At 44.6% G+C, this 21405-nt stretch overlaps 1 protein-coding gene across 3 annotated transcripts in view; it reads right to left on the bottom strand.

Moving 5' to 3' along the window:
* Positions 1-328: 328 nt before the first annotated feature.
* PNPLA7 (patatin like phospholipase domain containing 7) overlaps positions 329-21405 on the bottom strand; it is a 412399-nt gene continuing 391322 nt past the window's right edge. For all 3 annotated transcript variants that reach the window (XM_068248745.1, XM_068248744.1, XM_068248743.1), the window contains 3 exons: positions 20391-20475; positions 4656-4765; positions 329-968 (listed from right to left, as the gene is read on the bottom strand). In XM_068248745.1, coding sequence (XP_068104846.1) covers positions 885-968; positions 4656-4765; positions 20391-20475 — 279 coding nt within the window. In that variant the 3' untranslated portion in view covers positions 329-884. The remainder of the gene's footprint in view (positions 969-4655; positions 4766-20390; positions 20476-21405) is intronic.

The following is a 21405-nucleotide window of genomic DNA, read 5'->3' as shown; positions in this document are numbered from 1 at the left end:
CGAGTCTCAACAAACTCTGCATGCGCAGAATACTCATGGCAATGGAAGCGCAATCAAGGATGCAAGCTGCACTGCAGTGGTCGACCCCAACGGGTCATGGACTTTACCGTGCCTGACAGGGGAACAAGGAAGGGGACCGGTAGTAGTGGGGAAGACTACAGGGGGCTGGAAAAAGCCCCAGGTAAGTAAAAGCAAACTTTTTCCTTTCACCTCAGATATCCTTGAATGCCTTGAAACTGGGCCAATAAAATTAACTTCTTGGCAATGGGAATTGGCCAACCTCTTAGCTGCATAAAATGTACACGCAAGCCAAAATATTAGCATCTCGTTTCTATTGATGACCAACATCAGACGAGGGCTCAATTGCCCAAAACTGGCCCCTAGCGGCTAAAGCGGTAATACTGCCGTAAAGTAGAAGACCCCCTTTACACCCTCCGAATGGAAGAAGAACATAAGGCAAGCTTTCCAGTCATTAAATCAAGTGTTAAACGTACAACAGGCATCATCAGCAGCATTACACAGAATGGTGTTACCAACCTACCTTATTAATTTACCAACTTATATATATATATATTTTGTTTATAGATTTATATTCTCAAACCACTGTCATCTACGAAACATGAAATGTATGAGATTAAGGCTTGAAAGATATTTTTGTGTGTGTTTTTTTTTTTTTGGTTCTCTCTGACCACCGTACAAAATTCATCAAAAAGATCACGTGATCGCCACTTTCTACAAGTTATATTGCATCTATGGAACCTCCCGGCCGGGTACCGCCTGCTAGAGAGAGATCAGCGGTACAAGTACGACTCCTAGGACTGTACCAAGCGGAGGGACATGGAGGGGTCAGGATAAAGAGAGTCCGTGTCTCTCGTCCTCACGCTTCAGCTGTTCTCCTGAGCCTTGTCCGTGGCTTGCCTCCTCGCCGCCACGTTTCGCTGTCGTACTTCCATGTCTGCCTCTTCGTCCTGCGGGTTTGAATGACAGACTCATCAGCTTGTGAAAATTACAGTGACCCCTCCACTAACCCGAGCGTTAACCTTTAGTATAGAAAAAGCTGCTTGGCTGTAGTTCTAGGTAATTAATGTGAAAATGACAACATGACTGGAAATGTAGAAAGGCGATTGCTAAAATCCAATAGCCCATTTTTTCATGTAGAGGAAGCAATCGCTTCTACAATTCCAAGAGCAGAAAGCAGAAGATTCACAAAATAAATTCCCTGTATATATGGAATACAACAAAATGCAAGGAATTTTCATATTGGAATTCAGTTCCAGGAAGGACAAGAGGATTCTGGGATACATGTATAATCCCACAAGGCTAAAGCAATGCATACACACATCCCAACTTAATTGGCCAATGTTACCACTTCCATGTAGTATGAGAGTGTACCTACACAATCTGTTCACAGCATTCAAAATCTGTAGTCCCTCATACTACGTGGAGGTGGTAAAATTGGACAATGGAGACCGGATGTTAGTACACATGTCAGGGCTGGCACTGGAAGCATGCCTGGGGATGCCGTAACTTTGTAGAAATCTACGCCCTGTTTGCGTACATGTAAGCCTGCTAGGGCATAGATTTCAACTTTCGCATTCCTCGGGCCCATCGTTACTGCAGCCCTCTCTTGTGATTACTGCGAGCCAATCACAGTAATCTTTGTTTATAAATGGAAAGGACGGGTCGGCTCCAGTCCTTAAGGGGCCAGAGCTGTCTGGTCCTGAAGTGGTTAAAGACTATAAAGTGCAAAACAAACATTTTACCAATCGTCTAATCAAAGTTATAATCGCTTATCAGATCTTTTTCCTCGAACACAGTCCCCAGGCCCCGGCTTCCAGTGTGTAGCCCCACTCCCTTTTAGACAAGTGTCACAACGTTCTCGCTATCCGACAGCATTTCTCTGAAAGGGGGCGGGACTACACGCTGGAAGTCAGCGCACACGGGGCTGCGTTAGAGGAACCCAGACTCAGCAAGTGATTATATCTTTCTCTGATTAGATTGGTCATGCACAGGAATAGCAAAAATATACTAGGTGAGGCACATGTGTACATGAGACTATAAGATTAGAAATAAACACGTTACCAATCAGTCCAGGCTCTTATGGTCATCCAAGCAGGCTGATATACCGTAGCTAGAATTCCAAGCCCGGACCGTGTGTGGCTCTGCCTCCTGAGCTATACCAGCCCCCATGGTCCATGATGTGGCAGGGGGCTCTGGAAGAGATGGGTGGCAACTCCTACCCCTGTCCCCCAAAGAGCCCCTTGTCCATACGATGGACAAAGGGCTCTGCCCAAACATCTGGTGCCCTGTATAAAATAAGTATGCTGAACTTGGAACTCAGTGGGCCTGATTCACAAAGCGGTGCTAACAGTTAGCACGCTGGTGAAAAGCCCTTTATCACGCCTAAACTCAATTTAGGCATGATAAGTTTAGGTGTGATAAGTTTAGGCGTGATAACTATAGCACCAACTGGGTTAGCACCGCAGTGCACAGCTGATCAAAAGTTTTGCGCTAGCAACGTCTGGTGCACTTCGCATAGAGTTTAATGGCGCTGCTTTGCGTGCGGGACTTTGCGCGCGATCTAAACTTATCATGCCTAAACTTATTACACCTAAACCTATCACGCCTAAACTGGCTTTTCACCAGCGTGGTGCAATGGTTATCACGCCTGAAGTCTCTAACTGGGTTAGCACCGCTTTGTGAATCGAGCCCAGTATACTTAAAGTGTACGGCAGAAAAATATAATTTTACTGAGTTTAAGAAACAATTTTGGGGGGGATTTTTTTTTTAAAATCAATTTTCTTAAAAATGTTTATTTTTTTCTACTTGTTCCCACTATTCTCACCAACTATCCTGGTTTGCATGAATTTTTTTTTTTTTGCAATTTATGCAAAAAATACTTTGCCACATTCATAATTTCGTATAAGGCCCGGTTCACATTAGCGGTGGCCGTCCGGAATCGCCGTGCCGGAGCGCTTTCAGAACGGACGGAACGGACGCACGGCATGGCAATGAAAGCCTATGCGTCCGTTCACATGCGTCCGTTCTGCCGGACCGGAGCCGGACCGGATCCGGGCCGGATCCGGACTCCGGCGTCCGTTCCAACATGCGCTATTTTTTGGTCCGGCTCCTCCGGCAGCCGTATCCGGAGCGGAGCCGGACTGCACCATCCGGCCAATACAAAGCAATGAGAGCCGGAGAGCGCACAACACACTGGCTACAAAAACCGGACGTTCTACCCCACTTCCTATGCATTTTGGATGGGGACCACATGGGCCCAGCGAAGAGTGGGGCAGCAGCGATTTCATGCTGGAGCTCTTTTTGCCAGCAACATGTCTGATATGTCTGAAGGAGGCGAACAACAGAGAGAATTCCCAGGTTTACGAGTAAAAAATGCCTGGATCCATGGTCCCAACTGCAGTCTCTGTATCCACGGATGGTCTCCACACGTCCACCTGTCTCCAACAATGACCCCAGACCCTTCTGCTGACCTCCCAGACCCCAGGTAATTAAAAGGATGTTATCTCCTTAAGAAACCGGATCCGGACCGCAACCGTGTTCACACCGCACGGAAACCGGATGCAAACGGACCGGATCCGGACCGGATCCGGATAGGAACCGTACGGATCAGGTCCGGTCTGGATACGGTGCGGTCCGGACATCCGGTGCGGTTTTTACTAAACCGCAAGTGTGAACGGGGCCTAACATGCAAAATTTACAAAAGAATTATGTGAAATCTGTTCAAATTTGAAATTGTAATTACATGAAACTGTGAAATTTTACACAAAATTTGGCGCAAACAAAATGAGCAGGTCATGATCATCACTAGCCACTGGGCGGCACACGGGGACTGCTTTCATCCTCTTGGCTCCTGCGTCTTTTTGGCATGGCGCTTAGAACTTCATTCGTTTGCACAGAGTGGCCCAGGTGCCATAGAGCCCGAGGTCTGAGCAAAGGCGTAGCTGGGGATTTCAGCGCCCGGGGCCAAGTCTAGTTTTTACACCCCCCTCTAGACAGCAAAGAAAATGAGTGTTACCACACATCAGAATGTGGGCATGGATGTAGCCAAATTCTGTATAGATAGCCAAAACTGCCCACCCCCCCACCCACTCCCTATAGATAGCCAGATGAGGTCCTATTCCCTGTTTAGATAGCTAAATGTACCCCCACCAGATGTGTCCCCCCATTTAGATATCCAAATGTGCCCTCTTTCCCCTATAGCCAAATGTGCCCCCATACACCCATAAGTGCCCCCCTTTAGATAACCAAATGTCCCCCCTTCCCTGTTCAGATAGCCTGATGAGCCCCCTACAGAGAGCCAATGGTACCCCCCTATAGGTAGCCAGAAGTGCCCCCCTCTGGATTGCCACCTGCACAGTGCTGAACTCTGGGACATTTGTCCCTGCTTGCAACACCCCCCTCCCCCACACACCCACACCAATGCCTCTGGATCTGTGATAATTCTGGCAAAGACATCTGCTTTGTTGCTATGTATACTGTGGCTGGCAACCTTCTGGACTGAGCACCCATTAGCAGTCTGCCCCAACACCTTGCGGTTCTGGGCCATTTTCCACCTTTTGGGGAGGGCCTCTCTTTGAGATTGCTCTATGAAGTTGGAGTAATTCTTTCACCGTAGAATGGAACAGACCACTTACACTATCCGAGACCTCGTCATTGCTGTGGCTACTCAGGAAATTGGCATAATCCTCTTTTCTTGAATCTGAGACTTCTTCCTCTTCATACTCCGTCTGATAATCCGACTCGTCTGTAGAAGGGGAGGAGTCAGAGTTAGAGAAAATAGTTGTAGAAACATGATCTACTTATAGGTGCAAGCACTGGTAATCTGAAGAATAAAACAAGCACCAACCAGTATAGGCTGCACAAACAAATGTTTATTGAAAAAGGAATGTAAATTCGCAAAAGTGCTCCCCAATTTTAACGGCCTCTATGAATATAGGAACCTATTTTAGGTTTGTCCCTAAAATAGGTTCTACTGTGTTTCGCCCTGCCTGCGGAGCTTCGTCAGGACGTGCTATGTCACTTCCAGCACATCACTTTCCTTATATGGTAGCAGCTTAGCGGGCCATTACATCCTACGCCCCATATGGATTCTTTTTGGGAGTTTATACCAGTAGTCTTTTTAAAGAGAACCTGTACTGAATAAAAATATTTAAAATAAATACATGAGGTAACTTCAAATGAACATTACAGAGTTACCTTGCCATCAGCAAAAACTCGGTATACAGAGGAGCCAGAGTAGAGTAAAACGTTTTAAAAACCGCTTAAAAGGAGAGGGGGATGTTAAGGTGGACTCACCTCCCTCTTACAAAAAAAGAAAGCTCACTTGAGTCTCAATAAAATAGAATTGTCAAGTAATTTATTCAACTCCACAAATGCAACGCGTTTCGCGGGCGTGACCCCGCTTCCTCAGGCAAAAATGGGAGCACAACTCAGTGGGTCAAGCAATAAGTTTGAGCGCCTCTGTCAATCACTTCCTCTCAGAAGCTCACCATTTTCTTCTGACAATAATCCCTTCCAGTTCTGACAACATTTTGTCAGATCTGAAATATATCAGTTGCTGTCAGTAAAATATCAGTTGCCGTCAGTTATAGCTGAGAGGAAAACTGATGTAACAGGTAATGTCCATGTTTCCCTATGGCTCAAGTGGGCGATGTTACAGTTTACTATTCTATGGAAACAGCGCTCAACAACCCACATATTAATACACAAGATTCCACATTTAAAAAGTCCACAATGCCCTCAATAGGTGTGATCCACAGGTATCCAGTTAATAGTCCAAGCAATAATTCTTCATATACAGTTCATAGCAGTAATGATATATTCTCACCGGAACAATAGGCCAACCACTAACGATTAGCAATCACGTTTTTTGGACCATGCCAGCACACGAACTCCTCCACTGATATAGGACTCCTCAGATGTGTGTATACATGTCATATGAAAGAGAGACACAGCAATAGTGTAATACCGTTTACAGAGCATACACTATCCAGCACCACCAGTGCTCCCACTCCACTCACGGGTCACCCTAAAGTGCCTCCACCAGCTATGCACTCAAGCCTCTCACCAGATAATATGGCCGACCCTTCACAGACCAGCAGCTCTAGCTTGTTGTGATGACTTTCTCTTGTGTCAGCAAAGAAATGATCTAGGGCTCAAACAGGTGTACCATAGCGTAATTCCATTTAATAAAATATATTAAAAAGAGCAAGTGCACTTACAAACATCCAGTTAAAATGCGCATATAAAACAATCCTCGAGGTGATCCAGCGTCTGACCGGCTCCTACAGCGCCGCCCGACTAGTTTCGTCACTTGGACTCATCAGGAGCTTAGCTACTAGGAGCCTGCAGACGCTTTTAAACAGTTTTCACATCACATGACCATATGATTCAGTGAGCACCATTCGCTGAGCTCTTTAGCTCGTTTCTAACCTCACTGTCTATTGGCTCTACTTTGTGTGTTATCAGGGACTACATTACCCATCATTCCCTAGGATCAGATCTATCCCAGGCTGTCCAATTGGGTGGTTAGGGTCACAAGCCCCTCAGGGCTCCACCCCTCCAAATTCCGCCCTAAAATCTGGATTTCTGTAACTCCTATCAGACGGACTACAAGTGGCAGCATGTTGAACGGATTTCCGCATTCAAAAACGGAACTCCGCATTCAAAAAACGGAATTCCGCATAAAAAACGGATTTCCTCATAAGAATTTAAAAAAAAAAAAAAAAAAAAAAAAAAAAAAATTTCTCTTTTTTTTTTTCTTTCCTTCCTCTTTCCCTCCCTCTCCTCTTTCCCTTTCCCTCTCTTTCTCTTCTTTTCCTTCCCCTTCCTTCCTTGATCTTGCGATCCGGAATTCCGCATCATAAGAGGGCAAAAAACCTCAACAGACTAAAATCATGGGTCCACGGTAATGCTTCCAAAAAAGGCTACACCAGCTACCATAGGAAAGGGACAATTGCTCTACTTTTACCTCTGTTTCTAGGCGCTCACTTCCACATATGTAACACCATGTATATTACTACAAATAAACCCCTTTCTGTCCATAATGCCCCCACCCCTTAATACACATATTCACCAATTACAATAACTGAATTGAATACAATTTTACCTTCACATTTGTGTCCCCCATCATTATTTATATATACAGCTCCATTCAATCCTCCCTTCAATCATCAGCTATATGACAATTCAGATCAAGCTCAACGTTCAATCCACCCGGCTGCATTGTTTTAAGATCATAAATCCATTTTGTTTCCATCTTAGATATCTCCCTAATTTTGTGACAGCCCCTCCACCTTGTCGTCAATTTTTGTACCCCACAGAATTTCAACAATTTTGGGTCCCTCCCATGCTGCTCAAAGAAATGTTTAGAAACACTGTGTCCTTTAAATCCTCTACTAATGTTCCCAATATGTTCCCCAATTCGTTTGTGTAAAGCTCTTTTCGTACGTCCCACATACTGCAGCCCGCACGGGCACCATAACAGGTATACCACGTGCGTGCTGCAGCAGTGGATAAACTCTCTAATTTTCTGCACTTTTCCAGTTTGAAATGAGCCAACTTCTTTTATTTTTATCCCTTGTGCTCTTTCACATGCATAACATTGATGACATGGAAAAAATCCCACATTTCCCCACATATCTGTCCTATTCTTAACCACAGGTGCATCCACATATGTTTTAACTAATTGCTGCTGTAGATTCCTTGCCCGTCTGTAAATAAACTTCGGTTTCTCTGGGATTACTCTTCCCAAAATCGGGTCAATTTGTAGCAACCCCCAATGTTTCTTATATATTTTTTCTACTTCTCTATGTTGTGAATTATACCCCATCATTACTGCATATTCAAAGGCACTGGATTTGTTCTCCCTCCCCATGTCATTTTGTAACAATGTGTCTCTCTGCTGGTACATTATTTGATTGGACAGTCTCTCAAGTTGTTGGCGATTATAACCTTTCTCGCTAAACCTATCTATAAGCACTTCAGCCTGTATCAGGTAATCAACATCAGAGCTGCAATTCCGCCGTATTCTGCTCAACTGTCCTTTTGGAATATTTCGCATCCAGTTTGGGTGATGACAGCTTTGGATTGGGATGTATGAATTTCTATCTGTTTTCTTAAAAAACGTTTTTGTTCCCAAACAACCTGCCTTATTCATGACCACCACATCGAGGAAATCAATTTCCTCTTTGTTACACTTCATAGTCAGCTCAATACCCAGCTCATTTGCATTTAACCATTGTATATAATGTTTTAATTCTTGTTCACTCCCCTCCCAGATCCAGAACAAGTCGTCAATAAAACGTTTCCAATTTCTAACTTTGTTACTTTCTTGTGCTGACAGTATGCTTCTTTCCCATTGGTCCATAAGGTAGTGGCTGGATAGTGTACTGGTTAAGGGTTCTGCCTTTGACATGGGAGACCAGGGTTCGAATCCTGGCTAGGTCAAGTACCTATTCAGTAAGGAGTTCAAGGCAAGACTCCCTAACACTGCAGGGTGGCCTCCTGAGCGCGTCCCAGTGGCTGCAGCTCTTGAGCGCTTTGAGTCCGACAGGAGAAAAGCGCTATACAAATGTTCGGATTATTATTATTATTATCATAAATATGTTGGCGACGCTGGGCGCAAATTTTGCCCCCATGGCGCAGCCAACACACTGGACATAAAACCCTCCCCCATACCAAAAATAATTATGTGTTAGACAAAATTCCAGCAATTGTAAAATAAACAAAATTTGATCTTCCTTTAATTCATTCCTCTCCCTAAATGCCTTTCCTACAGTTTCCAGTGCCTTATCATGAGGAATGATGGTGTACAACGCCGTAACATCCGCCGTTACCAACAATTCACCTTGCCTCATCCCCAATCCATTAATACTTTGTAGAAAATGTTTTGTATCCTTCAATAAGCAGGGCAAGGTTCTAACAACAGGTTGCAAAAATCTGTCAATGTATTCGCCTAATCGTTGATTCAATGAACCTATGCCACTGATAATAGGCCGCCCGGGGGGATTCGTCTGATTTTTATGGATTTTGGGATTTATATACATCACTGGAATACGTGGGGCGTCTATCATTAGGTACCGGAACTCCGCATCACTCAAAATCCCCTTATCCAAGCCCCCTTTAAAATATTCCTCATTTCCCCTTTATACTCACCTGTGGGATCTCCTTTCAGCTTCCTATAAGTCCTAGTGTCACTCAAAATATTCTCAATTTCCTGTGTATATTGGTTATGCTGCATAATGACTACCCCTCCCCCCTTATCAGCAGGTCTAATTAATATTTCTTTTTTCTCGCTTAGATCTTTAATCTGTTTCCATTCATTTTTCTTTACTTTCATTTCTAATTTTTCAATGTCATTCAGCACCATATTTTTAAAACTTGCTATGGTGCTATTTTTTGCCATATCGGGTGGATTGAACGTTGAACGATTCCTAAGGTTAGTATGTACATACTGCTGGTCTACTCCCCCCCTGTTAATTCTGCTCGTTGGTCCTTCTTTTGCCAAAAAATATTTTTTGATGTTCATTTTCCGAATAAATTTGTGAGTATCAATATATACATTGAATTTATTTACCCCTTGGTGAGGGGCATATTTGAGTCCCTTGTCAAGGAGTCTCATTTCAGCTGGAGAGATGGGGACTCCACTGATGTTAAAAATCCCTTTACCCACTATTTTCTTCTTTTCATGTCTCCCCCCTCTTCTGCCTCTCCTGTGGTTAAGAATAGGACAGATATGTGGGGAAATGTGGGATTTTTTCCATGTCATCAATGTTATGCATGTGAAAGAGCACAAGGGATAAAAATAAAAGAAGTTGGCTCATTTCAAACTGGAAAAGTGCAGAAAATTAGAGAGTTTATCCACTGCTGCAGCACGCACGTGGTATACCTGTTATGGTGCCCGTGCGGGCTGCAGTATGTGGGACGTACGAAAAGAGCTTTACACAAACGAATTGGGGAACATATTGGGAACATTAGTAGAGGATTTAAAGGACACAGTGTTTCTAAACATTTCTTTGAGCAGCATGGGAGGGACCCAAAATTGTTGAAATTCTGTGGGGTACAAAAATTGACGACAAGGTGGAGGGGCTGTCACAAAATTAGGGAGATATCTAAGATGGAAACAAAATGGATTTATGATCTTAAAACAATGCAGCCGGGTGGATTGAACGTTGAGCTTGATCTGAATTGTCATATAGCTGATGATTGAAGGGAGGATTGAATGGAGCTGTATATATAAATAATGATGGGGGACACAAATGTGAAGGTAAAATTGTATTCAATTCAGTTATTGTAATTGGTGAATATGTGTATTAAGGGGTGGGGGCATTATGGACAGAAAGGGGTTTATTTGTAGTAATATACATGGTGTTACATATGTGGAAGTGAGCGCCTAGAAACAGAGGTAAAAGTAGAGCAATTGTCCCTTTCCTATGGTAGCTGGTGTAGCCTTTTTTGGAAGCATTACCGTGGACCCATGATTTTAGTCTGTTGAGGTTTTTTGCCCTCTTATGATGCGGAATTCCGGATCGCAAGATCAAGGAAGGAAGGGGAAGGAAAAGAAGAGAAAGAGAGGGAAAGGGAAAGAGGAGAGGGAGGGAAAGAGGAAGGAAAGAAAAAAAAAAAAAAAGAGAAAATTTTTTTTTTTTTTTTTTAAATTCTTATGAGGAAATCCGTTTTTTATGCGGAATTCCGTTTTTTGAATGCGGAGTTCCGTTTTTGAATGCGGAAATCCGTTCAACATGCTGCCACTTGTAGTCCGTCTGATAGGAGTTACAGAAATCCAGATTTTAGGGCGGAATTTGGAGGGGTGGAGCCCTGAGGGGCTTGTGACCCTAACCACCCAATTGGACAGCCTGGGATAGATCTGATCCTAGGGAATGATGGGTAATGTAGTCCCTGATAACACACAAAGTAGAGCCAATAGACAGTGAGGTTAGAAACGAGCTAAAGAGCTCAGCGAATGGTGCTCACTGAATCATATGGTCATGTGATGTGAAAACTGTTTAAAAGCGTCTGCAGGCTCCTAGTAGCTAAGCTCCTGATGAGTCCAAGTGACGAAACTAGTCGGGCGGCGCTGTAGGAGCCGGTCAGACGCTGGATCACCTCGAGGATTGTTTTATATGCGCATTTTAACTGGATGTTTGTAAGTGCACTTGCTCTTTTTAATATATTTTATTAAATGGAATTACGCTATGGTACACCTGTTTGAGCCCTAGATCATTTCTTTGCTGACACAAGAGAAAGTCATCACAACAAGCTAGAGCTGCTGGTCTGTGAAGGGTCGGCCATATTATCTGGTGAGAGGCTTGAGTGCATAGCTGGTGGAGGCACTTTAGGGTGACCCGTGAGTGGAGTGGGAGCACTGGTGGTGCTGGATAGTGTATGCTCTGTAAACGGTATTACACTATTGCTGTGTCTCTCTTTCATATGACATGTATACACACATCTGAGGAGTCCTATATCAGTGGAGGAGTTCGTGTGCTGGCATGGTCCAAAAACGTGATTGCTAATCGTTAGTGGTTGGCCTATTGTTCCGGTGAGAATATATCATTACTGCTATGAACTGTATATGAAGAATTATTGCTTGGACTATTAACTGGATACCTGTGGATCACACCTATTGAGGGCATTGTGGACTTTTTAAATGTGGAATCTTGTGTATTAATATGTGGGTTGTTGAGCGCTGTTTCCATAGAATAGAAATTTTGTACGTAGTGTGACACACACAATTGAAAAATAGCGATCCGACCAGACAGAGATTTATTAAGATTTATCAATATTTAGAATATCTATTGAGGAGCGCACTGATCAAATATAGAATTTTTAGATGTTACAGTTTAACTGTGTGCTGACCAGAAAGCTGTTATGGGTAATAGCCATTTTCAAAATGGAGGACGGAAAATTCCCTTGATCACAGTGAACAAACAGGACGCGGGACAGGAGAAAGACGCTGAGGAGTAAATTACATGGAAGGTAAGTATGACTTGTGTATGCTTATTTTGACTTTTAATTTTCAGTTCAGGTTTTCTTTAAGGCAATGTAGCTTATACTATATGTTGGACTAACCCATGTGGCTTGATGGCATCAGTTGTCTAGTATAAGCATAACAAATGGACGATTACTATATCTAAGACTCATCTAGGTTATGTTCTGATAAATCTTTTTTTAATTGGTTGATGGTGTACCTTGATGTGTTCTACCTAAAATAGGTTTCTATATTCATAGTGGCCCTTAAGAATTGGGGTACACAATTGTGAACTTACCAGTCTACATTCATTTTTTAAAGTGGCCCTGAACTCAGAACTTCCTCTCTACTCTAAAGGTTATTATGCTGTTGCTTATCTTTTAAAGAAAAAACCATTTCTATGTTACAGCTGATAGAAATCCTGCAATAAATCTGCAGTGTGTCTACTTTCTGCTTTCAAAGAAGCAGACATAGGGTTAACATCCTGTGTTTACCAATTAGCAGTTCTGCTGTAGCAGAGGAGATTCCCGAGCTGACAAAGCTGAGAGATCAAATTACAGTGGTGATTAGTCCCAGATGAGGGGGGAATTAGACAGGCTAAACTCTCTAAATACATACAGGGGGCATTTCTCTATGTTGTCCTGTGCAAGAGTTCAGGTCCACTTTAATAAAGATTACAGTGTAAGCATCATATACTGGTTGGTGCTCGCGTGATTTCTGGGAGTTAACCTGCCTTGCTGAACAGGGATATGTAAAGTGCTGAGGAGACGAGACAAAGGATGTCTGGTTATGTAAATCCCCCCATTACGTCTCCGGCCGCCTGAGCGACAGATTGTATTCCTTCTCATCGTCAATCCTGCTGGATGAGGACAGAAGCGTCTCCCGGGGGGTGGGGGGGAGAAAAAACACTGATCCTGTGTAGCCTGGGATAAAACCGCCGGTTATTGTGCTGCTTCTTTCTTTTCCCTTGCAGACTATAAGACTGCAGTGTAGGGGTGGGGGTCTATACATCACTCAATATTGCTGGGCCAATCAACCTTTCAATCTGATAATTTTATTCTGATCGGAGGAGAACTGATACCACAACATCAAAGGGTTCAATTAGGAATGCTAGAAAATCTCAGTCGCAAGGGCTCGATCTGATCGTGGCGGTAATGGTGATCAATATCAGATCGATAATATCGATCAGATAACGGTGTTCGATATCCTGATGACCAACAGACTCCTAGCTGGTGTCACCTGTCAGACCGGCGCAAATCCTGGCCTCTTTCGGTGTTCGGCGTCACAGCAAGTGCCTGTACCATGTGACACTGGCGCATCTAGTGATGTCACATGGTTCATGGGGGGCAAATATACACATATGGGAGGTGGCAGCAGTTGTGCAGTGTATGGACAGGCAATAGATGCCTCTCCGATCAGATGGGGATCTATCTAATGGTCGATCTGGTGGCACATTGAGAGACGTATGGCCACCTTAGCACATGATAATCAAACTTTGACTAAGCTGATATACAGCCTACATTGTATCCATGGCACGTGTGTGTGGGGGGGGGGGGGGCAAACGAGACACAGAGGAATGTTCCCTGCCCTATGCCAAGCTTCTGTGTCTCCTCCATGACGCACTCAGCCCCCCCACCCCCGAATCTACCAGCATTGAGCGTGTCAATAGAATTACAGAAGAAGGGGCGTCCCTTGCAGGAGTAGCACTCATGCTAAACACCCCTCTGGTGTTAGGAACGCCCCTTCCCCTGCTCTGAATGGCCAGCTCTGTCTCTCCCCCGCCCCTTCTACATTCTGGCATGCCTCTGCCCCGCCTCCCTGCTCTGTGTTGAGACACACAGAGCCAGAGCTGCAGTGTCGTAGTTGCAGCAATTTTCTTGGCCATTGTGAGACGCCGTAGTGTATGCTACTGGATCCTGCTAGTGACCGATCAGCCCATACATCAAGTAGTGTATGGGTACCTTTTATAGTGTTTCGTATTCATTTTTTTGCTGTGTTTAGGCTGGGAACACACTAGGCAGAAACGCTAGAGTTGCGTAAAACGCAGCATGTATGCATATAATGTTAGTCAATGGGCCACATAAAAAAACGCATATATGTATGTTTTGTTGCATATTTTTTAAAAACGCATCAAAAACGCATAGTGAAAGTCAATGGTGACACAGAGGTATTGCGTTTAAGTGCGTTTTGCATGTTTTTTTTTTTTTTTTAAACCTGTTTTATGATGTTTTTCTGTTTCCTGTTGACTAGTGATTTGCATAAAAAAAATGCGCGCAAACTCACAAAAAAACGCATTAAAAGCGCACAATCGCACATGACAGAAACCGCGACCTTTCATGTACTGTCAAGTGTGCACCCAGCCTGAATGTTTAAGAGCAAAAATGTAATTTTGAGTTTCACTGCAATATAAGAACTGAACAGCAGGACATTGCTATTAATATTTAGTTATGCGTGTCTGCACAAGGCCTTGACCAATTTTAATCTGGACCTCTGTGAGTTTAGTGAGATGTCACATTGGCAGCTTTTTTATTCTGAGCTGATGCAGAACTGACCCCTCGCTCAGACAGGATGACCCCATCCTGAATATAGTATAGCGGACAGAATATGTGCTGCCTATACCACAGACACTGCTGGAACAGAGATACTCTCGCAGCAGTCTAGGAAGAAGAATTCTATTACAGGATAGATGGACCTGCGCCAGCAATAAGCGCTCCAGATGCTGGCAGCTTTTTCACAAAAAAGGGAGAAACTAATTGATGGTCTCTCTCCAATTGCTTAATGAATACGTTTGACTTAACAGACGTCTGAGCGTAACGGCTTCACAAAGACTGAGGCAGCGTGACTGAGCCCTGGGGAGCCCTAACAGACGGGAAGCAGCCAATGAAAGCACGGGAGGAAAGATTCGGTGGTAGATGGGGCCTGCTGGGAGGAGAGCGCGGGCAAGGAGAGAATTACTGGAATAGATAGTTATTGATGGGAGGTGGGCGGGTGTGGTAAGGAGGGGGTACCATGCTAGCAAGCCCAAAGCCTACTGCAGACCTCACTGGTCCTGCAGGACTCATAAGTCAGCGTGGGATGCCTATAGCATACACTACCACTGCACTCAGTATGTATGTATGTATGTATGTATGTATGTATGTATGTATGTATGTATGTATGTATGTATGTATATATATATATATATATATATATATATATATATATATATATATATATATATATATATATATATATATATATATATATATATATATATATATATATATATATATATATATATATATATACACACACACATATATATATATATATATATATACACACACACATATATATATAGCTGCTCAAATCCAGATCCAGGAGACACCCAGATAGTTGCTCTCCGGATATCTCCCAGTAAACCTGTTCGGGGTGGGCGGGGGGCTCAAGCTTACCTGTCTGACGTCTTTGTCCGCCCCTGGCGCCTCCCATGATGCGTTCCACGCGGCGGTCACGTGACTACAAACACTTCCACCTTCCGTGTTGAAGGAGGAAGTGTTTGTAGTCACGTGATGCGCGTGGACCGCATCATGGGAGGCGCCAGGGGCGGACAAAGACGTCAGACAGGTAAGCTTGAGCCCCCCGCCCACCCCGAACAGGTTTACTGGGAGATATCCGGAGAGCAACTATCTGGGTGTCTCCCGGATCTGGATTTGAGCAGCCCTACGTATATACCCATACATACTCAAATAAAGGCCAACCTTGTGTATTAGTCAACCCAAAAGATGTGACCGTCCTAAGCTGAAATATTTTAAAGTCTCAAGTATGTCAGCTCAGGAAAATGTGCCATTAAAGAGCACCTCAGGCCAAAAAAAGGTTTGAATGGCAATATACACTCACCTAAAGGATTATTAGGAACACCATATTAATACGGTATTTAACCCCCTTTCACCTTCAGAACTGCCTTAATTCTACGTGGCATTGATTCACCAAGGTGCTGAAAGCATTCTTTAGAAATGTTGGCCCATATTAATAGGATAGCATCTTGCAGTTGATGGAGATTTGTGGGATGAACATCCAGGGCACGAATCTCCCGTTCCATCACATCCCAAAGATGCTCTATTGGGTTGAGATCTGGTGACTGTGGGGGCCATTTTAGTACAGTAAACTCATTGTCATGTTCAAGAAACCAATTTGAAATTATTCGAGCTTTGTGACATGGTGTATTATCCTGCTGGAAGTAGCCATCAGAGGAGGGGTACATGGTGGTCATGAGGGGACGGACATGGTCAGAAACAATGCTCAGGTAGCCCGTGTCATTGAAACGGTGCCCAATTGGCACTAAGGGGCCTAACGTGTGCCAAGAAAACATCCCCCACACCATTACACCACCACCACCAGCCTGCACAGTGGTAACAAGGCATGATGGATCCATGTTCTCATTCTGTTTACGCCAAATTCGGACTCTATCGAGACTCATCAGACCAGGCAAGATTTTTCCAGTCTTCAATTGTCCAATTTGGATGAGCTTGTGTAAATTGTAGCCTCTTTTTCCTATTTGTAGTGGAGGTGAGTGGTACCCGGTGGGGTCTTCTGCTGTTGTAGCCCATCCGCCTCAAGGTTGTGCGTCTTGTGGCTTCACGAATGCTTTGCTGCATACCTCGGTTGTAACGAGTGGTTATTTCAGTCAACGTTGCTCTTCTATCAGCTTGAATCAGTCGGCCCATTCTCCTCTGACCTCTAGCATCAACAAGGCTTTTTCACCCACAGGACTGCCGCATACTGGATGTTTTTCCCTTTCCACACCATTTGTTGTAAACCCTAGAAATGGTTGTGCATGAAAATCCCAGTAACTGAGCAGATTGTGAAATACTCAGCCCGGCCCGTCTGGCACCAACAACCATGCCACGCTCAAAATTGCTTAAATCACCTTTCTTTCCCATTCTGACATTCAGTTTGGAGTTCAGGAGATTGTCTTGACCAGGACCACACCCCTAAATGCATTGAAGCAATGGCCATGTGATTGGTTGAGTAGATAACTGCATTAATGAGAAATTGAACAGGTGTTCCTAATAATCCTTTAGGTGAGTGTATATATGCAGTCTATGCACTGTGTACAGTTAAATGAAGACACAAAGTTTACATCTGGTACATCATAGTGGATAGAACAGACTCACATTTATATCTGTAGTAACACTTCCATATTTCTCCTCATGTTGAAGTCTTGCTAAAATACACCTCCTCAGGTCCTCCCTTCCATCCCTGATTGGGATGAAGTTCAATGATGGGTTTAAGCTCCTCTTCCCGACCGCTTAACACTGATAGGTGTCGGGAAGGTGGCAGCCCCAGGACCGCCTAACGCCGATCAGCGTCAAGAGAGGAGGGTGGAGATTAGTAGGGATCATGCATCCCCGCTGAGTGACAGAGTGGAGCACCGACATCAGTCTGCTAGCCCGCGATTGTGGCTAGCAGGCTGTCAGAAATAAAAAGAAAACTTTTTTTCAGTTATACAGCGCTGTGATCTAGTGCAGCACTGTACAGGGGACAGCTTAGTGAAATAGCTTTCCCCTCGAGTGGCTCACAATGTGATCCCCTCTCATAGGCTGATGCCTATGAGAGCTGTCTACAGAGGTGCTTGGTGTAACCTAGACCTTATGCTGTTATATACTCCCCTCCTTTTTTATTGCCCGATGAAGCGGGAACACGCCCGTGAAACGCGTTGCAACATTATTATTGGAGTATGTCAAGAAATTTGTTTTCTTGAATGTGTCTGCTTCAAAGAGGTAAGTCCGCCACTTCCTCCTTAGCTTTTTTTTTAAAACTTTTATTGAATTTTATTCTGCTGGCGCCTCTGTTCACTGCATACTATGCAGATCAGATGTTTGGCTGCATTTGCCGCATGCTTGTTTCAGGTGTGTGATTCAGCCACTACTGATGCCTGAAAGATCAACAGGACAGCCAGGCAACTGGTATTGTGGAAAGGGAAAGAAATATGGTGGCTCTACATCCCTCTTACTTCAGGCGTCCTTTAAAAGCCCTCGGTGATATTCATTAATGTGACATCTCCCAGTATGCATTGTGGCACCCAGGACTGCACTATCATTACGGGCACTTTGAACTGTGTGCAGCATGCAAACACCGTGCAACTGGCTGCCAGTGTTTCCCTGTGTGCAAAAATTTGCATTATATGATGAACGGGCTCAATTAGGATGCAAATTCTAATGCCATTTCGCTTTAGGAAAAATGTACACAAAACTTGCTAACGTGCCAAGAAAATGTAATCCTTGCCTCTGCATCTGATACTACAGGTCCTCTTCACCCTAGCATGATCTATGCTGAGACTGGCAGCCACAATACTACAGGTCCTCTTCTCCCCAGCATGCTCTATGCTGAGACCGGCAGCCACAATACTCCAGGTCCTCTTCTCCCTAGCATGATCCATAGCTGAGACCGGCAGCAACAATACTACAGGTCCTCTTCTCCCTAGCATGATCAATGGCTGAGACCGGCAGCCACAATACTACAGGTCCTCTTCTCCCTAGCATGATCTATGCTGAGACCGGCAGCCACAATACTACAGGTCCTCTTCTCCCTAGCATGATCTGTGCTGAGACTGGCAGCCACAACACTACAGATCCTCTTCTCCCTAGCATGATCTATGCTGAGAGTGGCAGCCACAATACTACAGGTCCTCTTCTCCCTAGCATGATCTATGCTGAGACCAGCAGCCACAATACTACAGGTCCTCTTCTCCCTAGCATGATCTATGCTGAGACTGGCAGCCACAATACTACAGTTCCTCTTCTCCCTAGTATGCTCTATGCTGAGACTGGCAGCCACAATACTACAGGTCCTCTTCTCCCTAGTATGCTCTATGCTGAGACTGGCAGCCACAATACTACAGGTCCTCTTCTCCCTAGCGTGATCTATGCTGAGACTGGCAGCCACAATACTACAGGTCCTCTTCTCCCTAGCATGATCTATGCTGAGACTGGCAGCCACAATACTACAGGTCCTCTTCTCCCTAGTATGCTCTATGCTGAGACTGGCAGCCACAATGCTACAGTTCCTCTTCTCCCTAGCATGATCTATGCTGAGACTGGCAGCCACAATACGAGTGGCGTAGCTAAGGAGCTGTGGGCCTCGATGCAAGTTTTACATGGGGCCCCCCTGCACTCTATACATAACAATTGATACGGCGCACCAAAACCTGCCAATGGCAACTACAGTGCCAGAGGTGCAAGAAGGGGATGGGAAGCAGTTTGTTAATGATTACCACGATTCAAAGTATCTATAGAAGTGATTATTACAAGCATAGAACCAATAGAGAGCTAATACTGTAGTTGAAGGAGGGCCCTTTGGAGCCCCTCTGGCCCAAGGGCCCCCATGCGGTCGCTACCTCTGCACCCCCTATTGCTACACCCCTGCACAATACTACAGGTCCTCTTCTCCCTAGCATGATCTATGCTGAGACTGGCAGCCACAATACTACAGGTCCTCTTTTCCCTAGCATGATCTATGCTGAGACTGGCAGCCACATTACTACAGGTCCTCTTCTCCCTAGCATGATCTATGCTGAGACGGGCAGCCACAATACTACAGGTCCTCTTCTCCCTAGCATGATCCATAGCGGAGACCGGCAGCAACAATACTACAGGTCCTCTTCTCCCTAGCATGATCCATAGCGGAGACCGGCAGCAACAATACTACAGGTCCTCTTCTCCCTAGCATGATCCATAGCGGAGACCGGCAGCAACATTACTACAGGTCCTCTTCTCCCTAGCATGATCTATGCTGAGACTGGCAGCCACAATACTACAGGTCCTCTTCTCCCTAGCATGATCTGTGCTGAGACCAGCAGCCACAATGCTACAGGTCCTCTTCTCCCTAGCATGATCTGTGCTGAGACCAGCAGCCACAATACTACAGGTCCTCTTCTCCCTAGCATGATCTATGCTGAGACATCCACAATACTACAGGTCCTCTTCTCCCTAGCATGATCTATGCTGAGACCGGCAGCCACAACACTACAGATCCTCTTCTCCCTAATATGATCTGTGCTGAGACCGGCAGCCACAATGCTACAGGTCCTCTTCTCCCTAGCATGATCTATGCTGAGACTGGAAGCCACAATACTACAGGTCCTCTTCTCCCTAGCATAATCCATGGCTGAGACCAGCAGCCACAATACTACAGGTCCTCTTTTCCCTCAACCACAATACTACAGGTCCTCTTCTAATTAGCGCGATTTGTGCTGAGACCAGCAGCCACATTACTACAGGTCCTCTTCACCCTAGCATGATCTGTGCTGAGACCGGCAGCCACAACACTACAGATCCTCTTCTCCCTAATATGATCTGTGCTGAGACCGGCAGCCACAATACAACTCCCACCTTCCCGTTTGGCGAGGCGGTGAACTTACCATCCACAACAGCTGTCTTGACAGGCTCAATCCTGGACACGATCTCTGCCAGGTCGGTGAAGGAGGCATTGGGGCAGGTGTTCAGCTGTGGGCAGAAAGAAGACAAGTGATGCAATTTACAGGAAGAACAGCAGATTGTGCCCCCCCGACACACACAAAACAACTGAACACTTGTATGAAAAATTAGGACATCACTTTTGATTCCTGATTTCACAGGGACTTTAAAGTGATGCTGTAAAAAGGATAAATCATAAGAGAATTCATTCCCGCAGTGAGCGACAGGGAGACATTACGCATTGCACATTGCTGTGCTGCTGCAAGTGAATGCACTGGATGTGGCCTCAATTCACTAAGCTTTACCAAACACTTTATCAAACATTTGATAATTTACCTCATGGGTAAAATGTAATTTTGAATTCACTAAGGTGTTATAAAATTATTGAACGTTTTGTCGATAAAACATTCAATAAATATATAACCCCTTACTGAATTCAAAATTAGATTTTACCCATGAAGTAAATTATCAAACGTTTGATAAAGTGTTTGATACAGCTTAGTGAATTGAGGCCACACACAATCGCAGGAGGAGGTTCAACTCTGCGTCGTTATGGAACACGCTGTCCTAACATACTTTCTACCCTATGTTTTTTTTATATACATAACAACATGGTAGGTTATTACACTATAATTTAGGTGAGGATTAGACTGTGAGCTCCTCTGAGGACAGTCAGTGACATGACTGTGTACTCTGTAATGTGCTGTAGAAGATGTCAGTGCTATATAAATACATCATAATAATATGGTAGGACATTAGACTAGGACTATGGTAGAATTGGCAGTCAGTGACATAACTACCCACTGGCACCTTCCTCTCCACCCACTAGCAACCCCTTTTACCCACTGGCACCCACATCCCCACCTAAAGGCACCCTCCTCCTCCTACCCAAGTGGCACCCTCCTCCCTACCCACTGACACCCTCCTCCCCACCCAGTGGGACCCTCCTCCCTACCCAGT

Source organism: Hyperolius riggenbachi, chromosome 8, assembly GCF_040937935.1.
Source record: "Hyperolius riggenbachi isolate aHypRig1 chromosome 8, aHypRig1.pri, whole genome shotgun sequence".
In the NCBI taxonomy this organism is placed as follows: domain Eukaryota; kingdom Metazoa; phylum Chordata; class Amphibia; order Anura; family Hyperoliidae; genus Hyperolius; species Hyperolius riggenbachi.
Note: the sequence above shows the minus strand (reverse complement) of the source record. Positions and strands in the feature narration are given on the sequence as shown.